Here is a 25,129-nt window from a genome sequence, read left to right on the forward strand (position 1 = left end):
GGTGCACTTGCTTTTCTTACATGGGAAGAGTTTACCCAAAAACTATCATTCTGAGATCTTGTACTCACCATATGGTGAATGTAGAACAACTTGCGTCAAAAACATAAAGCAAAAAGTTGTTTTTTAAGAGTACCCTAACTGCTCTTAAAATGAAAGTTAGTTAGGCCTGGGGCTGTCAAGCTCCAAAAATACAAAAACAAGCACTGTAAAAGTTTCTTCAGGAGCAGTTCGATTGACTCGTGTGCTGTATTCTGAATCTTCTAAAGATGGCTTTGTGTGACACTCCAAACTCTAAAATTTAAGTTGTTATTCACTGATAGCCTTCTTGCGGGTTGTTCCGACGTTCCTGGGTCCTCGAGATAAACCCAAAGAGAACCGGACAAACGTGGCCCACATTTCAGGTTTTCCTCACGCGAAGCCATCGTATGTCTTCCGAATGTCTTTATTTATGATCATTCTTGTGGAAACTTGAGGTGCTTTTCTTCTTTCAATTTTAGGTTCACAAGACTTCACGTGTCAACTTTCCCCTCATCTTTCTCACTTTCTCTTTTTCTGTTTCACACACTCACATTTCCACCAACCGTATCACATGTGATGTATTTTATTGATGCGCTCTAAAGCGGCCGGTGTAGGAAGTGGTGCCTTTGATCATGGCGACTCTAGATAATGAAACCCGAGGGTGTGACGTCCGGCAGGTAACCCCCTACACACGCATACCACAGGCCACATACTGTACCACTGGCCCGTTCCCCGGTCACGGCAAGGGCTTACAATTGGTAAAACGCTGCGTAGATGAGGCAACCCATTTTTTTCCCTTCCCCACCCCTTCGAAAACACATATTTGTTTTGGCTGTTTTCATTCCGACTTGTACACGAGCGACGATTACCGCGTTTCATTAAGGAAAATTGGGTATTTGTTTTCAACTTTAACCAATCACTTTGATATGCTAATTACGCCGTAATTTAATTTGAGTCCCATAATGATGATGCCGTTATTATGGACATAAATGATGCAGTTAAGCAGAGAGTAATCTCATTTGCATACTGTACATGCCAGTAAATTAAGGCCTTTCCTGCTTGGCTTCAACTTTAATTTTCCACTTCTTTTCACACGTCCTTTCTCCCAGCCCCTCCGTCTAATAACAGGCGTTTGATGTGAAGAGCCGGCATTACGCCGCGAGTCTAGTCACAATATGTAATACATAAAGGAGCTTGTTAGCACACTGAGAGCACCTTTAAGATTCAAGCTTTAATGAGAAGACGTGACTCTCTCTCTTTTTACTCGCGCTCACAACCTGCGCTTTTCATTTATATTCGGTTCTTCTTTGTTAACGAACAAAAGGTGTAAAAATGAAAACACGCTATTGGTTAGTTGTTCCGCGGCGGGCGAAGTTGTTTTGATCGTGTTGATTGATTTAAAGGACGTTTTGTGTGCGTGTGTATTATTCTTGGTTACGGGATGAGCAGGGTGCACATGTTTATTAAATTCCTTTTTTACGCTGTCCAATGGCGTATTTATGCACTTGCTGCAAATCTTACATTGTTAACGTTCTGGTTTATGTTTCTGTTGTGGTGTGTGAATGTTTTTAGTTGTTTTTATTTTATTCTTGTTCGAAAGAAACAAAACATCGGAACACGCAAAACATCTCGATCACAAAAACAAAACATTGTGACACACAAAACATCTCAGTCACAAAGACAAAACATTGTGACACACAAAACATCTCAATCTCAAAACATATTTTTGTTGTTTTTATTTTGTTCTTGTTAACAAAACAGTTTCGATCACAAAGAAAAACTTACGACTGTTTTTTATTTGTTTTTATTTTATTCCTGTTTAAAAAGAAACAAAACAACATGTTTTTTTATTTTGTTTTAATTCATTCTCGTTTGAAATAAACCAAACCACTTTGATCGCAAAAACATTTAAGATGCACTTCCTTTTCATAATTTAAGGGAGATTGCTTAAAAGTCTCTCTCTCTCTCTCTCTTTCTCTTTGGGCGGAGGAGATATTTTATGGACTTAATGCTGACAATACAATTGCCCTTCAGCGTGAATGCTTTTCCATTTTGTACCATAAAGAATATTATTTTCCTGCCAGCCAATTTTCTCCGTTAGTCCCTAATTGGCTCCATAAATCTGGTGGCGTGGAGGGTGAGGAATGTTTCGGTGTCGCAGAGTGTAATCCTCACCCTTATTTACCAATTCATTAAGATTCATTGATGCACGATCGGGTGAGAGGAAATGACAGCATAAATCAGGGTTCCAACATAATGACCCTAATCAGCTGGGAATTGCGGAAAATGGCATGATGAACTATGTCCTTGCGTTAGTGCCCACTGTACGTTGTCATTGCGCTTGCTTTATGGGTGGGACGCATCTCTTTGACACAGACTGTATTTAACACAAAAAAAGAGTTGTTAAAAAGCCGATTCCATTAAAGCGCTCGTCGGTTTCACGCAAGGTCTTCTGCTGTTTAGCCCCAGCATGCCCTTTACCTTTGGTTTAACTGCTTAATGGGAGACGGGGGACTCGACCCTTTCTTTTTAACCCATTTCGCGTATTAAAACGTCTCTCTGTGTGTCTCAACGGGTTCTTGTTGTCTGGAGCTTTTAGCGTAATGACACGCCTACATGACACTTTTGAAGGTTTATGATACCAGTACGGCAGAAGGGCCGCCATATGTCTGCTCATTTCGTCACAAACATTTTGAAGTAAACAAAAAGATAGGTATTTCATTTTAGGCATAACGCTACAATTTGGCACCAGCACCTCACAGCTGTGCAATATTCCTCTCTCGATATTGGCTATGCACGCGGGACAGAAACGATACCGAGCGATGTTGTGGTTGATATCTGTGGTAAAGAATCTTGGTTGTATAAAACCGGGGTTCATGTGATTCCTTAAATGTTGCACAGTAGTTGATCGGGGTTCCCCTAAGGGTTTTGCATTTGTTCACAAGATGCAAGCTGTGACACCAAAGGGACTAAGAATGCAAATTTTAGCCTCTAGTCAACAATGCAATGTTGCATTATGTACGGTAGGAATACAGAGAAGGAAGAAAGTAGAACGTTTCATTTTCAGTGGTCATGTTAACAAACACATTTTTACAGTAATTTACTGCTATACATACAGTATGTACTGAAGGTAGTTGTGGTTGCTGTAAGAGCTTTTGGTAATATTGCTCTCTGAGTAGAGCTTAAAGTCATGATTTACTTAAAAAATGAAAATATTTATTGTCCCTCATCTCATGCAAAACCTGTACATGACTCTTTCTTCTGTGGAACACAGAAGAAGATATTTTGAGAAATGTCTCTGTGGTTTTGTGTCCATAGAGTGGAAGTCAATGGGGGCCAGTGTTGTTTGGTTACATGTACCTATGTTCTTTAAAATATCATTTGTGTTCTGCAGAGGAAAGCCATAAAGGTTTGAAATGACTTGAGGGTGAGTAAACACTAAAATAATCCATTTGTTGATGAACTACCCTTTTAAAATAAATAGCTGGTTGCTCTCCTTTTCCCTGGTGTTTATGCTGTATATGGAAATACTGAAGAAATATTTTTTTTAATACAAATAGTACAGAACTTGCAATAATTCGTGTGATTTCAACTGCTATGGCATGCGTTGGCCAATAACATTTATGCATTTGGCGGACACTTTTATCCAAAGCAGCTATTCAGGCTTTTATTTAGACATTTTATCTCTGGACATCAAATCGATGACCTTGATGTTGCCAGTGCAATGCCCTACCAGTTACGCTACAGGAAAGCATTTATTTTAGGTTCTTTAACAATAAGCCACCAATCAATATTAGCACACCTGTCCATGCTGACCAAAGGTCCTTAAAGAAATATAGTTCTGTCTTTCTGTAGCTCAATTGGTAGCAGCACAGAGGCAATGTGTTTGATTTGTAAAAACTTTGGAAAGATGTCTGGATAGTGATTGGTGGAGAATTGGTCATTAACCTAAAGTAAACGTTTTTCTATTTGTTTGAATAGTCGGATGACAAGCACAAGTAGAAATATCCCATGCAGTCTTTTAATTAATATGAGGTCATAATAACAGCGTTCATAATAATTATACAAGAATTAGGAAAGCGTCATTTAAATAGTTTCATATGAGGTATAGCATGTCGCTCCGCAGGAAACCGTTCGCGCTGCTTGACGTGTCATATCGACCACCCGCATATTTACAGTAATTGTCTCGCCGAGCATTTTATCAATATGATGTTGCGAATCAGGTGTTGGGTATCCGAGATTCGTCTGCTTTAGTTATGTTGTTGCTTTTTCCATTAATGCCAATTGACTCTATGGCAGTGCAACTGGGTAATTTACCCCCAAGACAATGTTTCTAATAATACAAGCCCTCTCATGGTTTAGACTGGAAATATTAATTAGACAAAGTTCACCGGGGCTAAACTCCCCGTCCCACAAACACGCGGTTGACACATTTCCTCAACGCAAACGTCCACACTCTCTCCGCCCATGGGAGAGCGCCTTGCACGAGTTTCGAGTAACAATGATTAAAAATATATGACACACTTTTAAATAATATTAAAACAATATGCACTTTGGCCAGTCCCAGTGGATGCAGGAGATTGAATGCCTTGTTTTCTTAGCGGAGTGCGTGCGGGTGCTTGACAGCTCTAATTTGTCCGTTGTGCTGTGGGGCTTTTTGAGTGAAAGCCGACTTCCCCGCGGCTCGACGCCTCGCGTGAACACGGCGAGACCCCGCTCGCTGTTACTGACTCCTCGCTAGCGCGCTAATCATCACGAGCTGTCCGCGAACAAATCCTTCAATGTCGCTTGAAGGAGAGTCGCTCAGGAATTTGCCGTAAACCACTTCTGACTGTAGCTCCATATCCCAAAATGGCCCTTTCTATCCTGGTGCATTAAAACTCATTAGACTTTTTCTTATTTACGTGGGTCTCTGTTGGCTGTTACGCTAAAAATACCGTGGCCTGCCTTACTTTTGTGCGTTCTGTCATTGTTTCGGCACAGCGCGGCCTTTAGCGGCAAGCAAACTTCATCCGGAGAAGACAAATTGTTTTGTGTACCTTTTTGAATTACAGTATATATCTTTTTAGCCTCTCCGCTGGAGTTCTCTTCCTTTTAAAAGCATCCTAATTGTTGATTTCTCGTTCATTTCTCAAGCTTGTAGTAGTGTGAAAATGGGTTTATGTTTATGTGCGGCGATGGTCCGGTGAAATGTTTCAATCTGGATTTTACACATTAAAGTGTATTATCTTCCACTACATTTGTGATAAATATGTGTTTAGCATTCTGTATCAGTTGTTTTTGCTCTCTTTATAGTGAGGGTCAATCGATTTGCAAAGTTAAATGAAACGAGAGCGAGCGGAAGACACGAAGTTGAAAACGAAAGTGCGCAAGAGTCTTTGTTAAAAAGTTGAGGCTTTACAACACTCATTTCTGTCATCATCTGTTCACCCTTACGTGGTTCTAAAGACAAAATTATGGCTGTGAAACGTTGTCTTCTTTGCTACTTTTGGGGATTTTTGAGCTATTTTAGAGCTTGTCAGCCAGTGGTCCCCATCCACTTGGATGAAATGCATGGCAAAGCTTAGTCTGGACATTCTGTTAAATCATACAGGTTTCAGATCATATAAAAGTATGTTTATTTTTAGGTGAATTTAGGTGACCTTTCATTGCATTGCAGTCCGGTTTGTCATGGTGAGATTTGAGTGTGCGGTGAATGAAGTTTACTTAAGTTAGATGAAACTTGAGATGGTGTTACAACATTGTTGAAGTTAAACAAACTTTTGCAGTGTCTGTCTATGTGAAATATTACGGAGGGACATTGGCAGGTCTGCACGGGATCTGCATCTGCAGAGCTTTGCTGAAACTTCCACGGACTTAAATTTGAGATTAACAGAGATCTCCTGTACCAGAGTACTCCATTTAACATTTGACCATGTTTTACATATGTTTCCATATCTTACGTTTAAATTCTCCTAGTTGATTGTTGCGAAAATGCATTTCTTAAAGAAACAGTTCACCCGAAAATGAAAATTCGGTCTTCATCCAGTAGTTCCAAATCTGTATAAATCTTATTCTGATGAACACAGAGAAAGGTATTTGGAAGAATGCTTGTAACCAAACAGTTCCTGGCCACCATTAACTACCATAGTAGGAAAAATTGCTTTATTCATTTCTTTGTTCAGAAGATATTTTGAAGAATGTGGGGAAAGCAAACAGTTCTGGGGCACTGTTGACCACCGTTGTAATTTTTGGACAGATTTGGAACTACTGGAGGGTGAGTAAACCATGGCAGAATTTTTATTTTTGGGTGAACTGTCCCTTTAAATAGTATTCAGAGTTCTTTTTCAGCGTTTTTAGTACTTAATAACAATAATATTCAAAGCAGTGTACATCAGACTAATACAGGGACGGTCCTGACATAACCTGTGGTTAAATGCTTCTCTTACTTCCTCATTCATTACCTTTATGATATGTTTACCTTACAGTCAGTCTCTACGCTTTATGTGATTGTTAATACACAAGAACCCACAGCTGTAATTGATATTTCCAAGCATTGGTTACCGAGTAATTGACTGCGCTAATGTTTAACGTGTTTTACAAGTTTTTCACAGCCTTTTCCTCGAGGTAATAAGGATGATGCAGCATGTCCTGTTTGTTCCTCAGGCCGAGCCGGACTTAGAGGAGGGACGTCAGAGAAGACCCCTCCCCGTCTCGTTCACTCTCACGCCGGCCACTGGCAGCTGTTGCCCACCCATCTTAATGCTTCTTTAAATGTCAGATGAACGGCTGTTTGTTTGTCTTGGATTTCTCCCCCGGCTGTTTATTCAAGAAGGGCCGCATTTGCATCGACCTCGCTGTCCATTTATGCTCGCCCGCTCTCTTCCCTTCTTTTAGTTTCTCTGAAGAGTGTTTACATTACGGCTTGCCCTCTGCATAACCTATGGGATCTGTTGATCATTCCACCTGGTTAATGTTAAATTGCTCTTTGTGAGGCGATGTGTTTGTTCATAAACAGAAAGAAAAGGCCCTGCTCCCCCCTTGTTTACCGTAGTCATGGCAGCAATCAGTTATTAAACAAATAGCGAGCTTTGTTTGTAGGAGACGGTGGACCGGCGTCCGCCCTACAAGGTGTGGAAGCAAACTCAAGAAAAAACTAAAGAAAACAGAAAACCTGTCTGTGCAAACACGGGTGCGGGTAGGGAACACGGCGGGGTTGGGAGGGTGGTTTTTCTTTTCAAAATGTTGCCACAGTGGTGTTGAGATATGTGTTTGGCCTGGTGTGGGCCTGTGAGATTACAGGGGTTGTTTGGTTTCATCGCCGCTGTCATTTCGTCTGTGAGAGGGCGACGGGCAATTCTTCTCACCTTGACACAGCACTAGCCCAGATACAGCCGGCACGTGCGAACGATGCAAAGTTACATCCTGAGACTGAAGGGTACAAACAAGATATGCTTGATGTCTCGCTTAGACGTGGGATAAACAGACTCTTGAGGAGCCATCCATCATGCTTGGTGACTTTGATTTCCGGATTTACAGTTATTATGAGGAGCATTATTTTTGCTTTTTCTGGTTTAAAAAATATGAATTTAAAGGTCCAGTGTTTTCAATGTAGCGGCATCTAGTGGTGAGGTTGCGAATTGCAACCAAGATGTCATGACGTTTTTGCTTCTTTACCAAAGGAGATAACGTATTTACGAAACACGCTCTGCAGAGCAGTTTGTCCGTTTAGGGCTATTGTAGAAACAACATGGTGAATTCCGTGTAAGGGGACCCGCGGTGAATGTAGATAGAAACAGCTCATTCTGAGGTAATAACAACATAACACTTCACTATGTAAGGTCTTTATACACCTCTGAAGACATAGTTATGTATATTATATTGCATTTCTGTCAATAGATCCTCCAAAAAATTACACGCAGCATTTTTAAATAACTATAAAAAATAACAAATAACAAAAAAATACAAAATTTAGCCATCAGATTAGCACTGGCCGGCTTAAGAAAATGTACTTTTTTTGCAATATGCAAATGGTCAGCAAATGGTGAATAGCCCATGTGATGATAATCACATTTATTAATATCACAGTTATTGTTAATGCCGTTATATTGCGACACTGTTAGTGTTGATGTTGATGTGCAGTTTAACATTTCCGATTCCAGTCTTGCGTAATTAAATAAAAAAAATAGTGAAAAATTCTTATAAATAATAACTATATTTAGTATAAATATTCAAATATATTTCAAGTACTAATATTTAATAATGAAAAAAATTATATTATGAATAATAAAAAAATGTATACATGATAATAAACTTATTTAGAGTATTAATATTTTTTTACAAAAATATTAATGTTTATTATGAGTTATAAAAATAGTAAAAATACATAAATATTCGGTAAAATATAACCGAAAATAATTATTCGAGAAGAACGGTAAATTCAATAGCTACTGGTCGTCTTGAGAAGCACAATTTTTTTTACAATACGGCGGGAAGCCCATAACTTTGCCATCTGAGACTGTGACCCGAAAAGCGATGAAATGGCAAAAAAAAACGGTAAAGAGGTTGTTTGTTTTGAAGCACCATAGCCAAAATACAGCTGTCCCCATAATTCGTCTGGAATCCTTTGGGGAACGGCAGTGAAGAAAAAGATGGTCTCACACCTATTCTGTCATACAGACCGTTGTGTTGTCTAGACAAGCAACAAGGTTAAACCTAAACAAAAGTGATCGTGGGTTTTGTCTTTATTGTGGCTGCTTATCTTGAATGTTGTTCCTTTGTTGAGCGCTTGTATAAACAAGGGTGGTGTGAGAACACCGACTTGTAAGTGCAGGTGGGCTTTCATAACTTACCGGAATGACAGCATCTTTTTGCGATGATGGAGTCTACTTTCCGGACTGGTGAACACCACACACAAACACACACATATGCACGCACTCTGTAAACACTGCTGCACATGTTTTTGGAGTGAATGCTGGGAAATAATAAATAAGGGGAACGCTCTTGATTTTCTTTATTTGCTCGTGCTTTTATGTAGCCCAGGTGTGGTGTACACGTGATTCTGTGTGTGTGTGTGTGTGTGTGTGTGTGTGTGTGTGTGTGTGTGTGTGTGTGTGTGTGTGTGTGTGTGTGTGTGTGTGTGTGTGTGTGTGTGTGTGTGTGTTTCTTGTGCAATTTTAGATGAACCGAACGAAACATCAACAAACAAAAATTCTGACCTTGTTGTATTATCTTTTGTTTGTTCGAAACACTTGTTGTGTTTAGCAAGCAAATGGTTTTGCTTGGAAAAGGTGCAGACATCTGATGATGGAGGTTTGTTTGATAGTCGCCTGATGGCGGTGGCTTTAATCTCTGCGGGAATTTCCATTATTTTGACGTTTTGGTTTTAAGACTTTGTTTTCTTTTTAGTTAAAGCCTCAGTAAACACTGTAAATAAACTAATCTGTTTCTCATCAAGTTTTTCTGGGGTGCTGCGTGCGTCTGCCTGTCAGTTATTCATGTTTATATTGCGACCAAAAGCGCAGAATGTTCTTTGTGCAAAATGGTGGAAAAGAACAATAAGGCACAGAATTATGCATTTGTTACCGAAGGCAGAAGAAATTCAAAGGCGGAGTCACGACACGAAAACAATAGCTTAAATCATAACGCCATTGAGATTATTATTGCCTGTCCACCAGGTTATTCTTCCTCCATCTATTTGATATTTGTGATGGATAACAGGCATTTTCTATCAACCTTTTTTTAGGGCGTGATATTGCCACTTTTGAATTATTCCGTGCTGATATTTAATGAGAAAGTAGATTTATGGGTTTCATTTGTTTGTCAATTCCGAAATTAATTGGGTGTTAATTTTAGCCGGCCCTCTTCAGACGTGCGTGCGGGCGCGCGTGCGTTACTCTGCATTCGTCGCAGCTTCACGTCTTTATTGTGGGTCACTAGTTTTGCATACATTAAAATAGCCCCCGGCGCATTCTCGTGATTACTTTTAGAGATGCCACGCATTCGCAAATTTACGCCCTTCCTTTATAATTATGAAAATTTAGTACGGAATGACAGTGCATGCATAATAGCTATTATCACCCTCTTTTATGGAGCACAATGACAAAAGGAGAGGGAACAAATGCGACACTAAACGCATAAACAAAGAGGGAAAGAACCTTGCTAAACAGCTTGTTTGTTGAAGTACCAGGTACTTGGTCCGTTAGCCTTTAGTTGACAGAATGATTGTGAGCCGTGTGTACAGTTCAGCTTGTTTTTGCCAGGAGGAGGAATAAAGATAATAGATGCGATGGAGGGGTGGAACTTGACAGAGAAATTACAGGGTAACTGAGTCGGAGCTGTGGCCTAGCTTTTTTAGTAGTTGTAGTGATTGTACGGGCAAATGTTTTAAGGGATAGTTCACCCAAAAATGTAAATTCTGTCATCATTTACTCACTCTCTTGTCATTCTAAACCTGTATGACTTTTTTTCTTCTGCAGAACACAAAAGATATTTCGAAAAATGTCTGTAACCGAACAACGGCGGTATCCATTGACTTGCAGTGGTTTTTTGTCTGTACAGTAGAAGTGAATGGGTACCACCATTGATCGGTTAGAAACATTCTTCAAAATATCTTCTTTTGTGTTCTGCAGAAGAAAGAAAGTCATAAAGGTTTGAAATGACAAGAGGGTGAGTAAATGATGACACAATTTTCATTTTTGCGTGTACTATCACTTTAGTTTTGGTTTGCTTCTCATTGTCTTCTTTTATTGTTTGGATTATGGATTATTGATTGTTGATAATGTGGCAAACCAGCACCCCCAAAAAAGTTGTACTTTAAAACCAGTAAAAAAAGTTGTATAAGTGGTCTAATTGACAATTTCTTACAAATTCTGCATTTATTTATTTATTATTGTGTTGATTAGGGCTGTCACCATATTGTTTATTCATGGAAACAATATTACGATTGATTACTATTAGTATAATTAAAATAAATTATAAAAAAATGCTATCGGTGAAATTTTATTTTACTTTTGTGTATTACTGTTTTTTTATTTTATTTTTTTGCCAATAAATCACACTCAAAATGAGTATAGGGAAACTTTGGTTTTTAAAACCACCACCTACTATGTAGAATTGTCAATTAGATACTCATTCTTTATTATATAAGTAGTAGTATTAACACAATATCCATAATCACAGTTATTAGTGTTACAGTTATTGTCATTGTCGGTATATTGCGGCAGCCGTAGTAGTGTTGTAGATGTAGTCAATCCAGTTTTCTTTGTTTAGTGCATGAGCTCCATTAGAAATAGACAATGGAAGAGCTACAGCCCTTCATCGGTCCAGATGGGTCAATGCCCAATGTGTTTGTCTCCCTCTCCCCCCCAAACCTGGATGAACAATTATCAAGTGCCTTATTACTGTCTGAGAGGGGTAGCAGTATAAATCTGAATTCTTTTCAATTTTCACCTGCCTGTGTGATTAGAACCCACTGCTTTAAGGGCATTCATTCTGCCTCATATCAATAATTAATAAGCCAAGTTAATTTACTTCTGCCCGACTTGGTCAGCTTCATTAAGGTGGTCTGAAACGGGGCTCAGAGGCACTCCGCACCAACAAGAGCTGATGTGAATGCAAATATATAATTCTAAGTGAGCGTCTACTGTATTTCAAGATCTTGGCACCTTTAGGGAGAAAGGTCGATTTTTGTGAGGACTGCAGAGTTGTCTGGTTTGGAAGAACGAGAACCTATTTTATGTGCCCGCATTAAAGTATAATGTATTATTGGAAGTACATCTGAATATTTTGGGGTTTGTTTGTTTGCGTGTAGGCCCAAGACCGCGGTGTCAATCGAACACCCGGGACGTGAACTTTTGTGGAGGAGTTTTGATTTGGGAGATCTGTCATCCGTCCAGCTCCCCTGCCCTGTTTTCCATTAAAAAGCCATCGGGCTGTGGCTCTTCTGGGAGCGATGCGAGTAAATATATCCATTTCATTCGAACGGGTTTTGTTTGTGAGCGACCGTGTTTTCCCGGGCCTCTTCTCTGCTGAGACGTGACTGAGGTTGGGTTTCCATCCCATGTGAGCTGTTTCTTCATTTTCAGAAACAAGGAAGACAAACAAATGATGGTTAGCTTCTCAGCCCACACCTTTTCACTCGGATGCGTGCTGAGTGCCTGTACTGAAAGAAAGAGAAAAACAGGTGTTGTTAAAAGAAAGGTTTTGTCACATGTACTTTTTTTTTACAGGGGTAAGATAGGAAACAAAGAAGTGGACAGCACAGATGGGAAAAGTGAAATTGAGCGGAAAGAGGAGGATTTGACGTTTGCCTGAAAGAGTTTTACAGAGATTTTTGTTTAACACCCTTGTTTGTCTTTGCTGCAGGTTTTTAAGTCATGATGCAAGAGTCGGGGACAGAGGTGGCAAGCAACGGAACGGCCAATCAGAACGGCATCCCAGCTAGTTTGGAGGGACACCGTGAAGTTCGATCCAAAAGTGCCACACCTTCTGAAATCACAGCATCTGACATTTTGAACTTTCATCAACAGCAGGTGATTTCTTTCTTTCTTTCTTTCTTTCTTTCTTTCTTTCTTTCTTTCTTTCTTTCTTTCTTTCTTTCTTTCTTTCTTTCTTTCTTTCTTTCTTTCTTTCTTTCTTTGTCTTTCTTTCTTTCTTACTTTGTCTTTCTCTTTCTTTCTTTGTCTTTCATTCTTTCTTCACCTGTCCTTTATTAACGCATGTCAACAGCATCCTCTCTCCCCTCTTTAAGTGCTCGTTAATATTTAATCGTCACACCCAGAGTACATAAACACATTATTATGATTATTTATGTATATTGAGAGCAGTCTGAATTTTTAAACGCACTAAGTGCTCTTTCTCTGATTGTGCTTTTGGTTGCATGCGTGTTTATCCCGGCATCTCTGCGCGTGCATTCAGGTGAAATATTTATCAAGCGTGTTGTTTCAGGGAAAATACATAGGTGTAACGGAATGTACGGACAGTTGTGTACGTGTGCCGCCCATCCAGATGCCACAGATTTCACCTGTCGCATTGTAAACACTCAGGAGGGAATTTCTGGAGAATGTGTTGTAGCCGTTTCGTTGAAAAAAAACATGATATACCCAAAAACATCCTCACTCACAATGAAATAAGGAGACAGGCTTGTTTGTCAGTGTGAGCATTGCGTTTGCTGTTAAAGCAGTATTGAAAAGATCAGCCAGTCGTGTGTTGTCTGCGCCCCTCGGCATGATGGGAGATGTTGTCAAAGGTTGTTTGGTGGGATAGGGAGCCTCTGATGTAGCTGTCCGCCGGAGTAACATGGCTGTCGTTGAACTGAAGAGCATTGTGCCTTTGTTTTAACGCCAAACTGGACAGGCCCGCATGACAGCGGGTTTGAAGGCAAAGAGCGGTCTGTGACGGATTTGTTTCGGTTTTGCACATAGGCTGTACTGTATGTTATACAGCCACAGCCAAATGTTCATTTAATCAGCATTTCTAGATGTATTGTGGCCATTCCAGTCCAGTGGCTGTTGAATTTCAACACAATCAATTCTCAGAAGTGACATTAAGGGGTAAAATGTAAACTTTTCCTAAATACATTTATAAATATTACTGTTGTATTGCTTAAAAGTGAATATGAACTTGTATTTGAGGTCTGAAAAAATGCTTCTTTTCTGTTATTTTGACCTCTTTCTACAAATAAATGCAAATAGAAACAATATTTTTATTTGAAATTTGGGAGAAATATTGTTAGTATTCACAGAATATGCCTAAAACACGAATGATCATTTTACCTAAACACATGCCTATAAATAGTATATTTAGAAAAACTGAAAATATACATATATATTTTTTTATGGTTAGGATAGAAATTATTTGACGTCTGTTTCTTTCAGTTTGCAAGTTAATATTAAAACTGGATCGACTCGTCTATAACTGGGTGTTTTCTTTTCAACTATGGGCACTGACCTTATCATATAATATGATATTAATGTGTAGATTTAATTAAAATAATAATTCATTTTTTAAAATCATAATTTAATCAAAAAGTGAAATAATCATAAATTATAGGCTATATTTATTGCATTTCTATTTCTATAGAAATGTATGTATATTTATTGTATTGTATTGCTAAAATTAAACTGTCCCTCAGTTGACATTATTTCTATCATGACAATCGAGATGTAACTCTGTCATATTGTGATAAAAGCATACAAAAATGATATATATTTAAATAATTATAGCTATATTCATATTTAATTCTTAGCAAAACAAAATATTACGAAAAGCGTGTTTTAGGATATTTTCTTAAAGTCCACAGAGTGTTCCAAAATTGCCCATACTTAAAACATATCCAATTAGAGCACATTACTGTCAATCAATAATCCACAGCACCTGTCATTGGTTCTCCCCAATGGCTTCTCCCGCCCACCGAATAACTTCAGCCCGTTTTGTGCTTCTTGGACTTAGCGTGATGTTGTCAGTTCGAAAATCACAACCATATTGAATTCATTACCACAGTCGTCACACAAAACCGTGGATATGATTTCAATAACTGCAGGCCACAGTTGAGTAAACAGTTGCACTGAAACTTAATTCCTGTTGACTTTGCCTTCATTCTGTGCCAGGGGCTCAATCTGATTCACTCGGCTGAGACAACAGGGGTTACAACTCTGATGAATGCAAGGAAATGGAAAAAGAAGTAAGGGCGGGAGTAAAGGAGAGATAAAGAGAGGGTGAGCACTGGAGCGGCTGATCGTGTCAGGCATGTGCGTTTGACACTGAACGAAAAGGAGCGAATCAAGAAATGAAGACAGAAACCAAAAAAAGAGGGAATCGCGTATTACTCTAGTTTTATGGTGATTGCGACCAATCAGAGAGCCTTGATGCTGTCATGAGTGTGGATGGTGACCTCGTGTTAGCTCTGGCAGAGAATGAGATTGCCATGGTAACTTGAAACACTATGTGTATGTGCCAACACAACGGTGGACAGTCGAAGGAGAAACGGTTAATTACATATATGTTTTGTTTAATATTGATAGCGGTTTTCGTTTCAGATTTTCAGAATGTTGAAAGTATTGCATTGCTAGTTTAGCACGCTAATATCACATTTGGAATTGTTTAATTGTAAGCTCACACGCTGCTTGTAACAATCCCAACATGATTGTTTCTTTGTACCTTCGTTGTTGAAGTTGCTGTGTGGACGCCACTATTTTTCTCGAAAACTTTATATTTATTGTTATTGTCCTTGGTGTGATTGGGTCTTAAAGGGATAGTTCACCTAAAAATGGAAATTCTGTCATCATTTACTCGCTCTCTTGTCATTTCAAACATGTACGACTTACTTTCTTCCGCAGAACACAAAAGACGATATTTAGAAGAATATTGGTAACCGAACAACGGCGGTACCTATTCACTTCTACTGTATGAACACAACACCAATGCAAGTCTATAGGTGCCGCCGTTGTTTGGTTACCAACATTCTTCAAAATATCTTCTTTTGTGTTCTGCGGAAGAAAGTAAGTCGTACATGTTTGAAATGACAAGAGAGTGAGTACATGATGACACAATTTCCATTTTTGGATGAACTATCCCTTTTAGGTTTCATTTCAGTTCGGCTGTTCAACCTATGAAGGGAGCAATTCAGATTCAACTTCTACTTTAGGTTTCATTCCTATTGTTTTTTAAAGGATTACATTTTTGCATCTCTTTATACGTAATTGCTGTGAACTGTTTTTTATAGTTAAGCATTCAACCATGTGATAACTGACAGAATTTTTCCTACGCATTGTTTTGTGCGTGCGGCGCACAAAGTGTGACCTTTTTGAAACAGCAAAAGCCCCCGTGTCTCCCCTGACAAGCTCTACAATTTTAACATCTCTCAATTTATAACCCCCCACGTCTCTTTAAATACGTGAAAAACAACAAACTCGGAGGCTGACATATCATCTATCCTGATTAGACGACATAACTATGAAAGACAGTGCTCATTAATAAAGACGAGGGATGAAATAATTGTAATCTGTTTGATCATCTCGACCTTGACAGGGGAATTTATCTTCTCGAACTAGTCAGATTTGGGGGGAAGTAGACCATAAGCTTCATTTAAACATCTCCATTAGGAAGTCAAATCCCCAGTGCTATTACCTTATATAAAAGAGACACGTCCCTAAATGGGAGTTCTTTAGATAGAACAGAGACTTTAGATTCCAATAAAGGCACCTTAAATGTCTTTCGTCCTCACACTGTGAATTTAGATCCAGACTTTAAATGGTTTGTGTGTGTGTAATTCACCAGAATTAAAGCGACCGACCACCCGTCAGCATTTATGCTAAAGGTTTCCATTATGGAGCAAATGTCGTCTCCGATGAGCAATTCATTTCTCTGTGGTCTGTGGTCCAAAGGATCAGGGAATGACACGACGGCAGACATCCGTGTGATGCAGTTGGGATGCGATTCCAGGAAATGCAGCGTAGGGAATGAATCAGAACTTTGGTCATGGAGAAATATTGAATGAAACCGTATGAAAACACATCAAAGCATCAAGGGTGTATTTAGATACATGCACAAAAATCTGTCGATCCCTCCGTACATCAATATCGCATACCTAAATAATTGTATATGATGTGGATGGTTATTATTTGTGGTTTGCCAGCTCTTTCTGTGTTGTGTTTGTGTACTTTTTTTGTCGTGTGTCAGCCGTCGCATCAGTTTCAGCATCGAAACGCAACCAACCGGAATTTCCCTATTCACAATACAACAACATCCTTCTATGGCCACACAACCAAGACAGATGCATCATTGGCATCTTACAGATCATATCTCTTCAGCTCATGAAGCTTAACCATAATATGACCCAATTGCGCTTCTTATTGAGCTGAATGTGATCTTTCAGAACTCACGGCGATCTTCAGAAAGCAAGATCGCCGTCAATCCTGAACTGATGGTGTTCCTTCGCAGGCTGTCGTGGGGGCTCCATCAAAGAGCGCTCGCTGTCTTGTCTTGCACTCAGCTAGGCAGAAAGAGAAGTTGTGGTTTTCAGCGGCATCTTTTGATGAGGAAGTGAAGATGCTCGGAGAGATAAAGATATAAAGCAAATACAGACGGCCTGTCGCTCTGCAGCAGCAACATTTTGGTTGTTTTTAAGTGTTTTGTTTGTTTTCGCTACTTCTGCAACAGGAAGTCACTGCGGGGGGAATTCACTTAGTTATGCCTGGCTTTTTTTGCACACGTTGTCTCTGTTTTAGCACCTGATTCTATGAAGGAATTGTGCCAACGCGCCCAAAACCTTAAAATGTTTACTGGGATGTTACACTTTATTATTAATACAATTTTCTAGGACTGTAGAAATTGCAATAAATAGTGTCTGTTGTGTAAATAAGACGTTTTTGCGCAAGCATACCACCAAATTCGTCCCTCAGTATCTCTAGAACATGCTAACAGGTGTTAAACAGAAAGGAAGTCAATATACATTACTGATCCGTTTCAACCTTCTGTTCTGGAAGCATGATGTAAGATTAAAGGATGCTAAGTTTGTTTACCCCTCTTTCCGCCCATGCATCCAAGCCTGCGACACGGTTCCTGATGAGTTACGAGCGATTAAGTCAGCGCATATTTAATCTCTTGCAGGTTTAAGCCAGCTACAGTTGACTCACACTTGCGGAGTGCCTGCCAGGAATCCTCCTCAGCTGATATTGCCCTTAAATGTTAAATATTAATGCCCGTCTCATGGCGGTCTTGTTTTAATCATATTTGAGAGGTTTTTATAAAACGCTCTCCCTCACTCATAACAGTTCCAGCGTCAACTCGTAACCGCAAAAGGGAAAAACAGACAGACAGGAAAAGCTACGGCGTGAGTAATAGCTTTTCTTTGATGGCAGGGCAAACCCATCCCAGTGTGTTCTGTCAGACGTGCGCTTTGGTACAAATCGTAAGATAAGGCTAGCCAATTACCAATGTTTTCTTTTTTGCATGTTCTTCTCTCGTCCTTGCAGAGCGAGGCGTGGCTAGGGAAGGCGAGTGAGGCGATGTTTTTGGGTTGGTCACAGGTAGAAGAGTCTGAGTACGCAGATGGAGAGCTTGCATTATGCAACGTGTAGGAAAGCCCTCACACAGCCCACCGGAGCAGGAACTGAAGTGAGAAGAGAGATTGGGGGGTTAGTTGGCAATCTTTAGTGATATGAAATCATAAGGAGCTCAGTCTTTAGCTTTTGGTTAGTCTGAGAGGCGGTGTAAGTAGAATAGAGAAGAAGTGAACTTGTAGATATGATATAAAATGTAATCTTTCTGTCTGTTTGTCTGTCTGTCCATTCAGAGAATCTGAATCTATGTATCCACATATCTGTCTGTCTGTCTGTCTATCTATTCTGAGAATCTGAATCTATGTATCCACATATCTGTCTGTCTGTCTGTCTATCTATTCTGAGAATCTGAATCTATGTATCCACATATCTGTCTGTCTGTCTGTCTATCTATTCTGAGAATCTGAATCTGTCTGTCTATCTATCTGTCTTTCTATGTGTTCGACTGTCTGTCTATTCTGAGAATCTGAATCTACTGTATATAACTGTCTGTCTGTCTGTCTGCCTTTCTATTTGTTCGTCTGTCTTTCTATTCGGATATTCTGAATCTATGTATCTGGCTGTCTGTCTGACTGACTATCTATTCTTCTGTCTGTCTATCTATTTGTCTGTCTGTCTATTCATCTATCTAGCTGTCTGTCTGGCTGACTATCTGTTCATTTGTCTGTCCGTCTATTCTGAGAATCTGAATCTGTCTGTCTATCTATCTGTCTTTCTATGTGTTTGACTGTCTGTTTATTTGTTCGTCTGTCTGTCTGTCTATTCTGAGAATCTGAATCTGTCTGTCTGCCTGTCTGTCTTTCTATTTGTTCGTCTGTCTTTCTATTTGTTCGCCTGTATGTCTATTTGTTCGCCTGTATGTCTATTTGTTCATCTGTCTTTCTATTTGTTCGTCTGTCTTTCTATTCGGATATTCTGAATCTATGTATCTGGCTGTCTGTCTGTCTTTTCATCTCTCTGGCTGTCTGTCTGACTGACTATCTATTCATCTGTCTGTCTGTCTATTCAGAGAATCTAATCTGTCTGTCTGTCTAACTATCTCTATATATGTCTCTATCTATTTGTTTGTCTGTTTATTCATCTGTCTGTCTATTCATCTCTCTGTCTGTCTTTTCGTCTGTCTGTCTATTCGGAGATCTATGTATCTGTCTGTCTGTCTATTCATCTGTCTGTCTGTCTGTCTTGCGTCTGTCTTTCTATTCGGAGATCTGTGTCTCTGTATGTCTGTCTGTCTATTCGTCTGTATGTCTGTCTATTCGTCTGTATGTCTGTCTAACTATCTCTATATATGTCTCTCTCTATCTATTTGTTTGTCTGTTTATTCATCTGTCTGTCTGTCTATTCATCTGTCTAACTATCTCTTTATATGTCTCTCTCTATCTATTTGTTTGTCTGTTTATTCATCTGTCTGTCTGTCTATTCATCTGTCTAACTATCTCTATATATGTCTCTCTCTATCTATTTTTTGTCTGTTTATTCATCTGTCTGTCTGTCTATTCATCTGTCTAACTATCTCTATATATGTCTCTCTCTATCTATTTTTTGTCTGTTTATTCATCTGTCTGTCTGTCTATTCATCTCTCTGTCTGTCTTTTCGTCTGTCTGTCTATTCGGAGATCTATGTGTCTGTCTGTCTGTATGTCTGTCTATTCATCTGTATGTCTGTCCATTCAGAAAATCTGAATCTATGTATCCACATGTCTGTCTATGTTTATCTGTCTATTTATCTATCTATCTGACTATCTATTCATCTGTCTGTCTGTCTATTTGTCTATCTATCAGAGAATCTGAATCTATGTATCTGTCTGTCTGTTCAGAGAATCAGATTTTTTGGTGTAGTTCATTTTACTCTGAAAGGCATAACTTAAAGCACACACATTTTGGATTAAATGATTTGTTTTTTAAATACAATTTTCTCAGTTTGCCTACCAGATATACAACACGTCTTTTCAAACAAGAAAAGGGAGCTATGAAAAGGAAGTGAAAAATGTCTTTAAAATTATTACATGTCTATCACATGTTTGCAATAAAACAACAACAAAAAAACAGCAATGTGTAAACGACTTATTAGAATTTGACCAAAATCTGGCCAAATGTTGCCTATCCTTTAAAAAGAAACTTTGCATTGGGACCAAACCGATGATGCCTTAAAATGCTGCCTCACTAGGCAGCTCACTATATTTTGGAACAGAGCCATGGAGAGCGTGTAGTAAAACGTGTGCACACGCACACCCACGCATGCATCTGATGCCCTCTTTCTCTGAGAAAGCGAGGTATTTTTCTCCATTTCTCTGCTTTAAGGCCTTGTGCTTGTAAACTGTTAATATTGTCAGATTGCACTAGAGAAAGGCAAACTTATTGCAAATTCTGAGGGGGAGATTGGAGTTATGACACCGCATATTGCCCCAAATTGCTTTATTGGTAAAACGCTAGTGCTTCCTTCAATTTTGATAATTTTATGGAATCCCTCGTCGAACGGTTTAATTATGTTATCATCCAACTGGCAACATCTGTCTTTATCCTGGAACAGGTGACAGTTTTATTACCAGATGAATCTCTCGGCTGGATCGGCCGATTGATGGCCGATCTGATTCATAATCGTACAGATGGAGATTGAAATTGTACATTAATGTGCTTGTACGTAGAAGAGAAGAGAAATAATTATTTGCAAGAGAGGGGGGAAAACAGCAACACGCAATGTGAGGACTCGATCACGAGGGCTGCTGCAATTGAAGCATATTGCTTTTTGGGATTGTAACTAATTGTTGCAGGCAATATATCCCCGTGGCAATGCACTTCTCACCCCCCGATACCCCCTGATGCGTTCGTTCGCTCATTTACACGGCTGATATTTAGAGCGAGGCTGTCTGGAATCCGTTGGATACAGTTGCAACGTCTCGACTGGCGCCTCTGATCTCGTGTGACATGCAGTTCACCCGCAATAAATGCACATACACAAATTTAAAGCAGTTTACATCCTGTTTATGAGCCGTCGGGGGCAGAGGGGGTTTGATTGACAGCTGTGAGATGTGTGACAGTCAGACTGGACCGTCTCGCTTTCGAGAGCATGCACGTTTGAATGCATACTGGAAACTGCGATACTAATGGATATCGGGTCAAATGGTCAGCAATGGAGACAAGTGCTGTAGTGAGATTATGTGTGTGTGTACGGTTTTGGAGTGGTTGCCAAAGCAAGCCCATATGTGTGTGTCCGTGTGTGTGTGGGTGGGTGGGTGGGTTTTGCATCAGTGCACGTGCATGAAAAGGAACGTCCTATTGTTCCACTTCCTATCTTCTTTAAAATGGGGGTCAATTCGTATGTGTTGCACGGCCTACATGTTTGCTATGCTGGTACCATTAGCGAGTGTGAGGTTTTTCTTATTGTTTGTTGAGGCCGGATGGGCTTTGATGCATGTGTGTGTGTGTGTGTGTGTGTGTGTGTGTGTCTTAAAGAGGGGAACTTTACACTCCGAGCAGGTGTTCCCAGCAGCTGTCTGACTGTGGCTGCATTGGGAAATGCATCCGTGTTGTTTTAGTATTAGATGGCTTATTTGGAGTCCTAAAAGCAGCGAGGGAGGATTTCGTCTTAACGCACCGTTTGAGTTTTCTCATGAAAGAACAACTCTTGTCTTTCTGTAATCCTTCACGCTTTCGAAACAATCAAACATACCGGCGGCGTGCATGCATAAATAGGAATGCGTGGAGACTATTTTGGCGGGGGGTCACGGTTTAAATGTTGTAATCACATCGCTCATCGGATAAACTTAGTCAACGGATTGGAATGTTTACATACAAGCGAACGAAAAGCAAATGTAGGGGAGGGCATTTCTTTTGTGTTTCGGATCATTTGACCCAATTTATTAGGGATAAAGTTAAAGATGCGGCAATATCATGGGGATACGTTGGAGCGCCCGGGCTCGTGCAATTTTAATGAGTGTTTCGCTTTAAAAAACTTCACAGAATTAATATGTATCAAGAAAAGTATTTTTTTTCACAAGGACCAAAAACTTCTGGGTAATTAATATTCATAGACTGTGCTTGTTAACACCCCCAATGCAAATGCGATGGAGATCCAATTAACATAGAATGGTCCCAGAGGAATCGGGACGATAAGGGTTAAACGCGCTGCTGAAATTGAAACTAGGCCTTTCGGCCCGTTTTTAAAACACTTATTTGTTTCAATAAAACGTTAATCCGTGTATCCGCGCGTGTCTCAGATTAAGGCATCTCAGTCCAGGCTCTGGAGGCTTGGATCGAAGGTACCGATGCAGAGATGCTGTGTGCATACGTTTGTGTGTGTGCGCTCACCGTGCCCACCCGTCAGTAATGCAGAAGTGCTGTAGCTGAGGTAGCTTTTATTTCTTATTCATAATGTACCGGCGCTAGGCGGATAATAGACGTCAGTATTCATTCACAGAGCAGCGCGTCAGCCAGACCGCGGCTGACAGAGCAAAGTAACTGGTCTCTTTGCATCTCCAGCTACCTGTCGGCCCTTCCCACGGCGAGGATCGCACCTGCCGAAGCGTCTTTAAAACTTAACAATGACAATAATCATGATTATTGTGTGATTTGATGATGATGTGAGGCAGCTGTTTGTTTATATCTGAAGATGTACGTTATTTGCTCACACAGAATCAACTTTTCATTATTACTGTGGAGGTGGGGTTTAAATGGACATAATGTTTATGGTACACATAAAGATGCTAGAAAACATGTTCTTTAGTCATTACATACAGTGTGTAGCATACAAACTGCCTTTTTTGCATCTGTGTAATAAATGAACCATGGCAACCATAGTCTCTGCTGAAATATTAATGATTTAATGTAAAGCCATTTAAAACTGTTTATTATTTGTTTTATAAATCCATCCTACAAAATAACTGATTTAGTTTAAAATGCCACACAAAAATCTCATTCTGTTAGTTCAGAATGAAGAAGCGTGACTCCCTGTACCTCCAGCAGACCCAGTTCTGTTCATCACACGCCTCGTCTCCAATCACTCCTGCCAGTAATAACCACTTCTAGGTGTGCGGACTGACGCGGCCCCTATTCCAAAGAGAAATGGTGCCGGTCTCTGACTGCTTGTGTACCATTTGGAGAATGATATTCCCTGTCAGTGTCGTGATGTCTGTCCATAAATATCAGTGATGGCACCTTGCGTTCTAGAAATGACGCCCACCATAAATAGTTCCCCTTTGCACACCGCACGCATAAATCCTTCATCCACCCCTTTTCTATTTTTTCTGCCTTAAGAAAGGAAGGGGGCACGGAAAACATGATGTATTATTTACATGGACAATAAAGAAACAAATGTTTTGCGGCATGGAAGAACGGAGAGAACAATTCCCCTCTCAGTGGTGGGGCGTGTGACCGTGAGGCGCTCTGGGCGTCAGCGAGCTGTTGTTATTTGCTTGTTTACAACCTCTGACATGATGTAATGGGACGGCCCGTGAAAGCACTAGCCAGCAAATGGTACAGAAAATAAGACGGGGACTTTATGTCTGTACACGCTCTGTCTATTTCGCTCGTTGTTCTTGTTTTTTATTTTTCTCAGTCTCAGTTTTGCTTATGATGGCTGCATAGGTAATTTAACCCTTGCGTGTGTGAGTTTATGACAACCTCAGTCAGGATTTGTGTGTGTGTGTGTTTTTATTGATCTTGAAAGAAATTAGGGCTGTCAAACGATTAATCGCAATATATAAAAATATATAATATATTAATTTTATGTTTTTATTAAATATATGCATGTATGTTTATGTGTTTATAAATACAAAATGTATATGCACAGTGCACATATATTATATAAACATTCACTTTTATTCTGGATGCAATTTATTGCGATTAATCGTTTGACAGCCCTAGAGGAAATGTATTGTTCTAAAACCAGATTTGTTCTAAAAGCAATGTTTGTGTTATAGTTGTCCACTGTTGTGACCGCCACGCGTGAAATGGTTAAAAAATTATGCTGAGAATTTCCGATGCAATGACTAGTTAACTAATATTTTGTTTAGCGTTCTTTACTGTACATTGAATCCAAATTTTTCATTTCATTTTCTATATTTTATATGTGTAGCCCACATAAGGAATAAGGCATAGCATATGTATTTAATATAAACTATACATTTTATTGAGTGAAATTAAAAATCGTTAATAAAAATGGTAAAACAATTAATTTTTTTATATGGTTTTGACTACAAAAACATGAATATACAGAAACACGAAAAAAAAATATATAAATAACTTTTCCATGGAAGTGAAGCAGCATTGTAAAGATGCAGTAGTTTAGTCTAGCTGAAAGAAATATTTATGACCATTTTCTGCTGGATTAGATGCGGATGACATGCACTAGGAAAGACAGACGGGACTGACAGAGGGTTGTGTGTGCCTTCTGGGCAGATGTTTAAAGGCGTTTCGAGAAAATAAAAGAGCAAGTGTGTGATCATTTGAATGGAAACAGGGTTGCTGTCATTTGTATTGTAAGGACATTTTGGAGAAACACAGGCATTTCTGAGTAGTCCTTAGTCTTTTTCAGACAGCAATCCATAGCGCCAACTCCCTTGCAACTTGCTTTAACAATCAATTTGCCATTGGTAGGACCAATAGTTCTGCTCTAAACACATTGGTTGTGCAGTTGTAACTCCTGTTTGTCAGTCTCCACGTTCTCAAACAACAGCACAGTATTTAGTCGAATCACTAACTTTAAGCTATTTTTAAGCTGATAATGGAGAATTACCTTTAACGCCAGAGGAGTTACTGTATCAGCACACATGTAAATACTTGAGCATTGTTTGGCAATTGCTTTTAAAATGTTTGCATAAGTTGCATGCAAAAGTTGCATGACTTGCGATTGTTATCAACGCAAATAGGCAGCAATGCTTCTGTTTTTTTTTTCAATTGTATGCATGTGCCACTGTTGTTTGCAGCTGTTGCTTTTGTCATTAGCACAAAAAAAAGCAAATATCGTCTTCCTGTCTTTTTTTCTGGAGCCCTGTGTATGCTTATTGTTTGCGTGCCATTCTGAATGTGTGAATCTGTGTGGGTCACGTATGTCACTGAGGGTTGAGAGGGAA

The 25,129-nt window shown here is 39.5% G+C and overlaps 1 protein-coding gene across 6 annotated transcripts in view; it reads left to right on the forward strand.

Moving 5' to 3' along the window:
* Window positions 1–25,129, forward strand: part of foxp1b (forkhead box P1b) — a 163,098-nt gene that overhangs the window by 62,135 nt on the left and 75,834 nt on the right. For all 6 annotated transcript variants that reach the window (XM_057337521.1, XM_057337516.1, XM_057337517.1 and 3 more), the window contains one exon: window positions 12,364–12,530. In XM_057337521.1, coding sequence (XP_057193504.1) covers window positions 12,375–12,530 — 156 coding nt within the window. In that variant the 5' untranslated portion in view covers window positions 12,364–12,374. The remainder of the gene's footprint in view (window positions 1–12,363; window positions 12,531–25,129) is intronic.

The sequence above is a fragment of the Triplophysa rosa genome, linkage group LG7 (genome assembly GCF_024868665.1).
Source record: "Triplophysa rosa linkage group LG7, Trosa_1v2, whole genome shotgun sequence".
NCBI lineage: Eukaryota > Metazoa > Chordata > Actinopteri > Cypriniformes > Nemacheilidae > Triplophysa > Triplophysa rosa.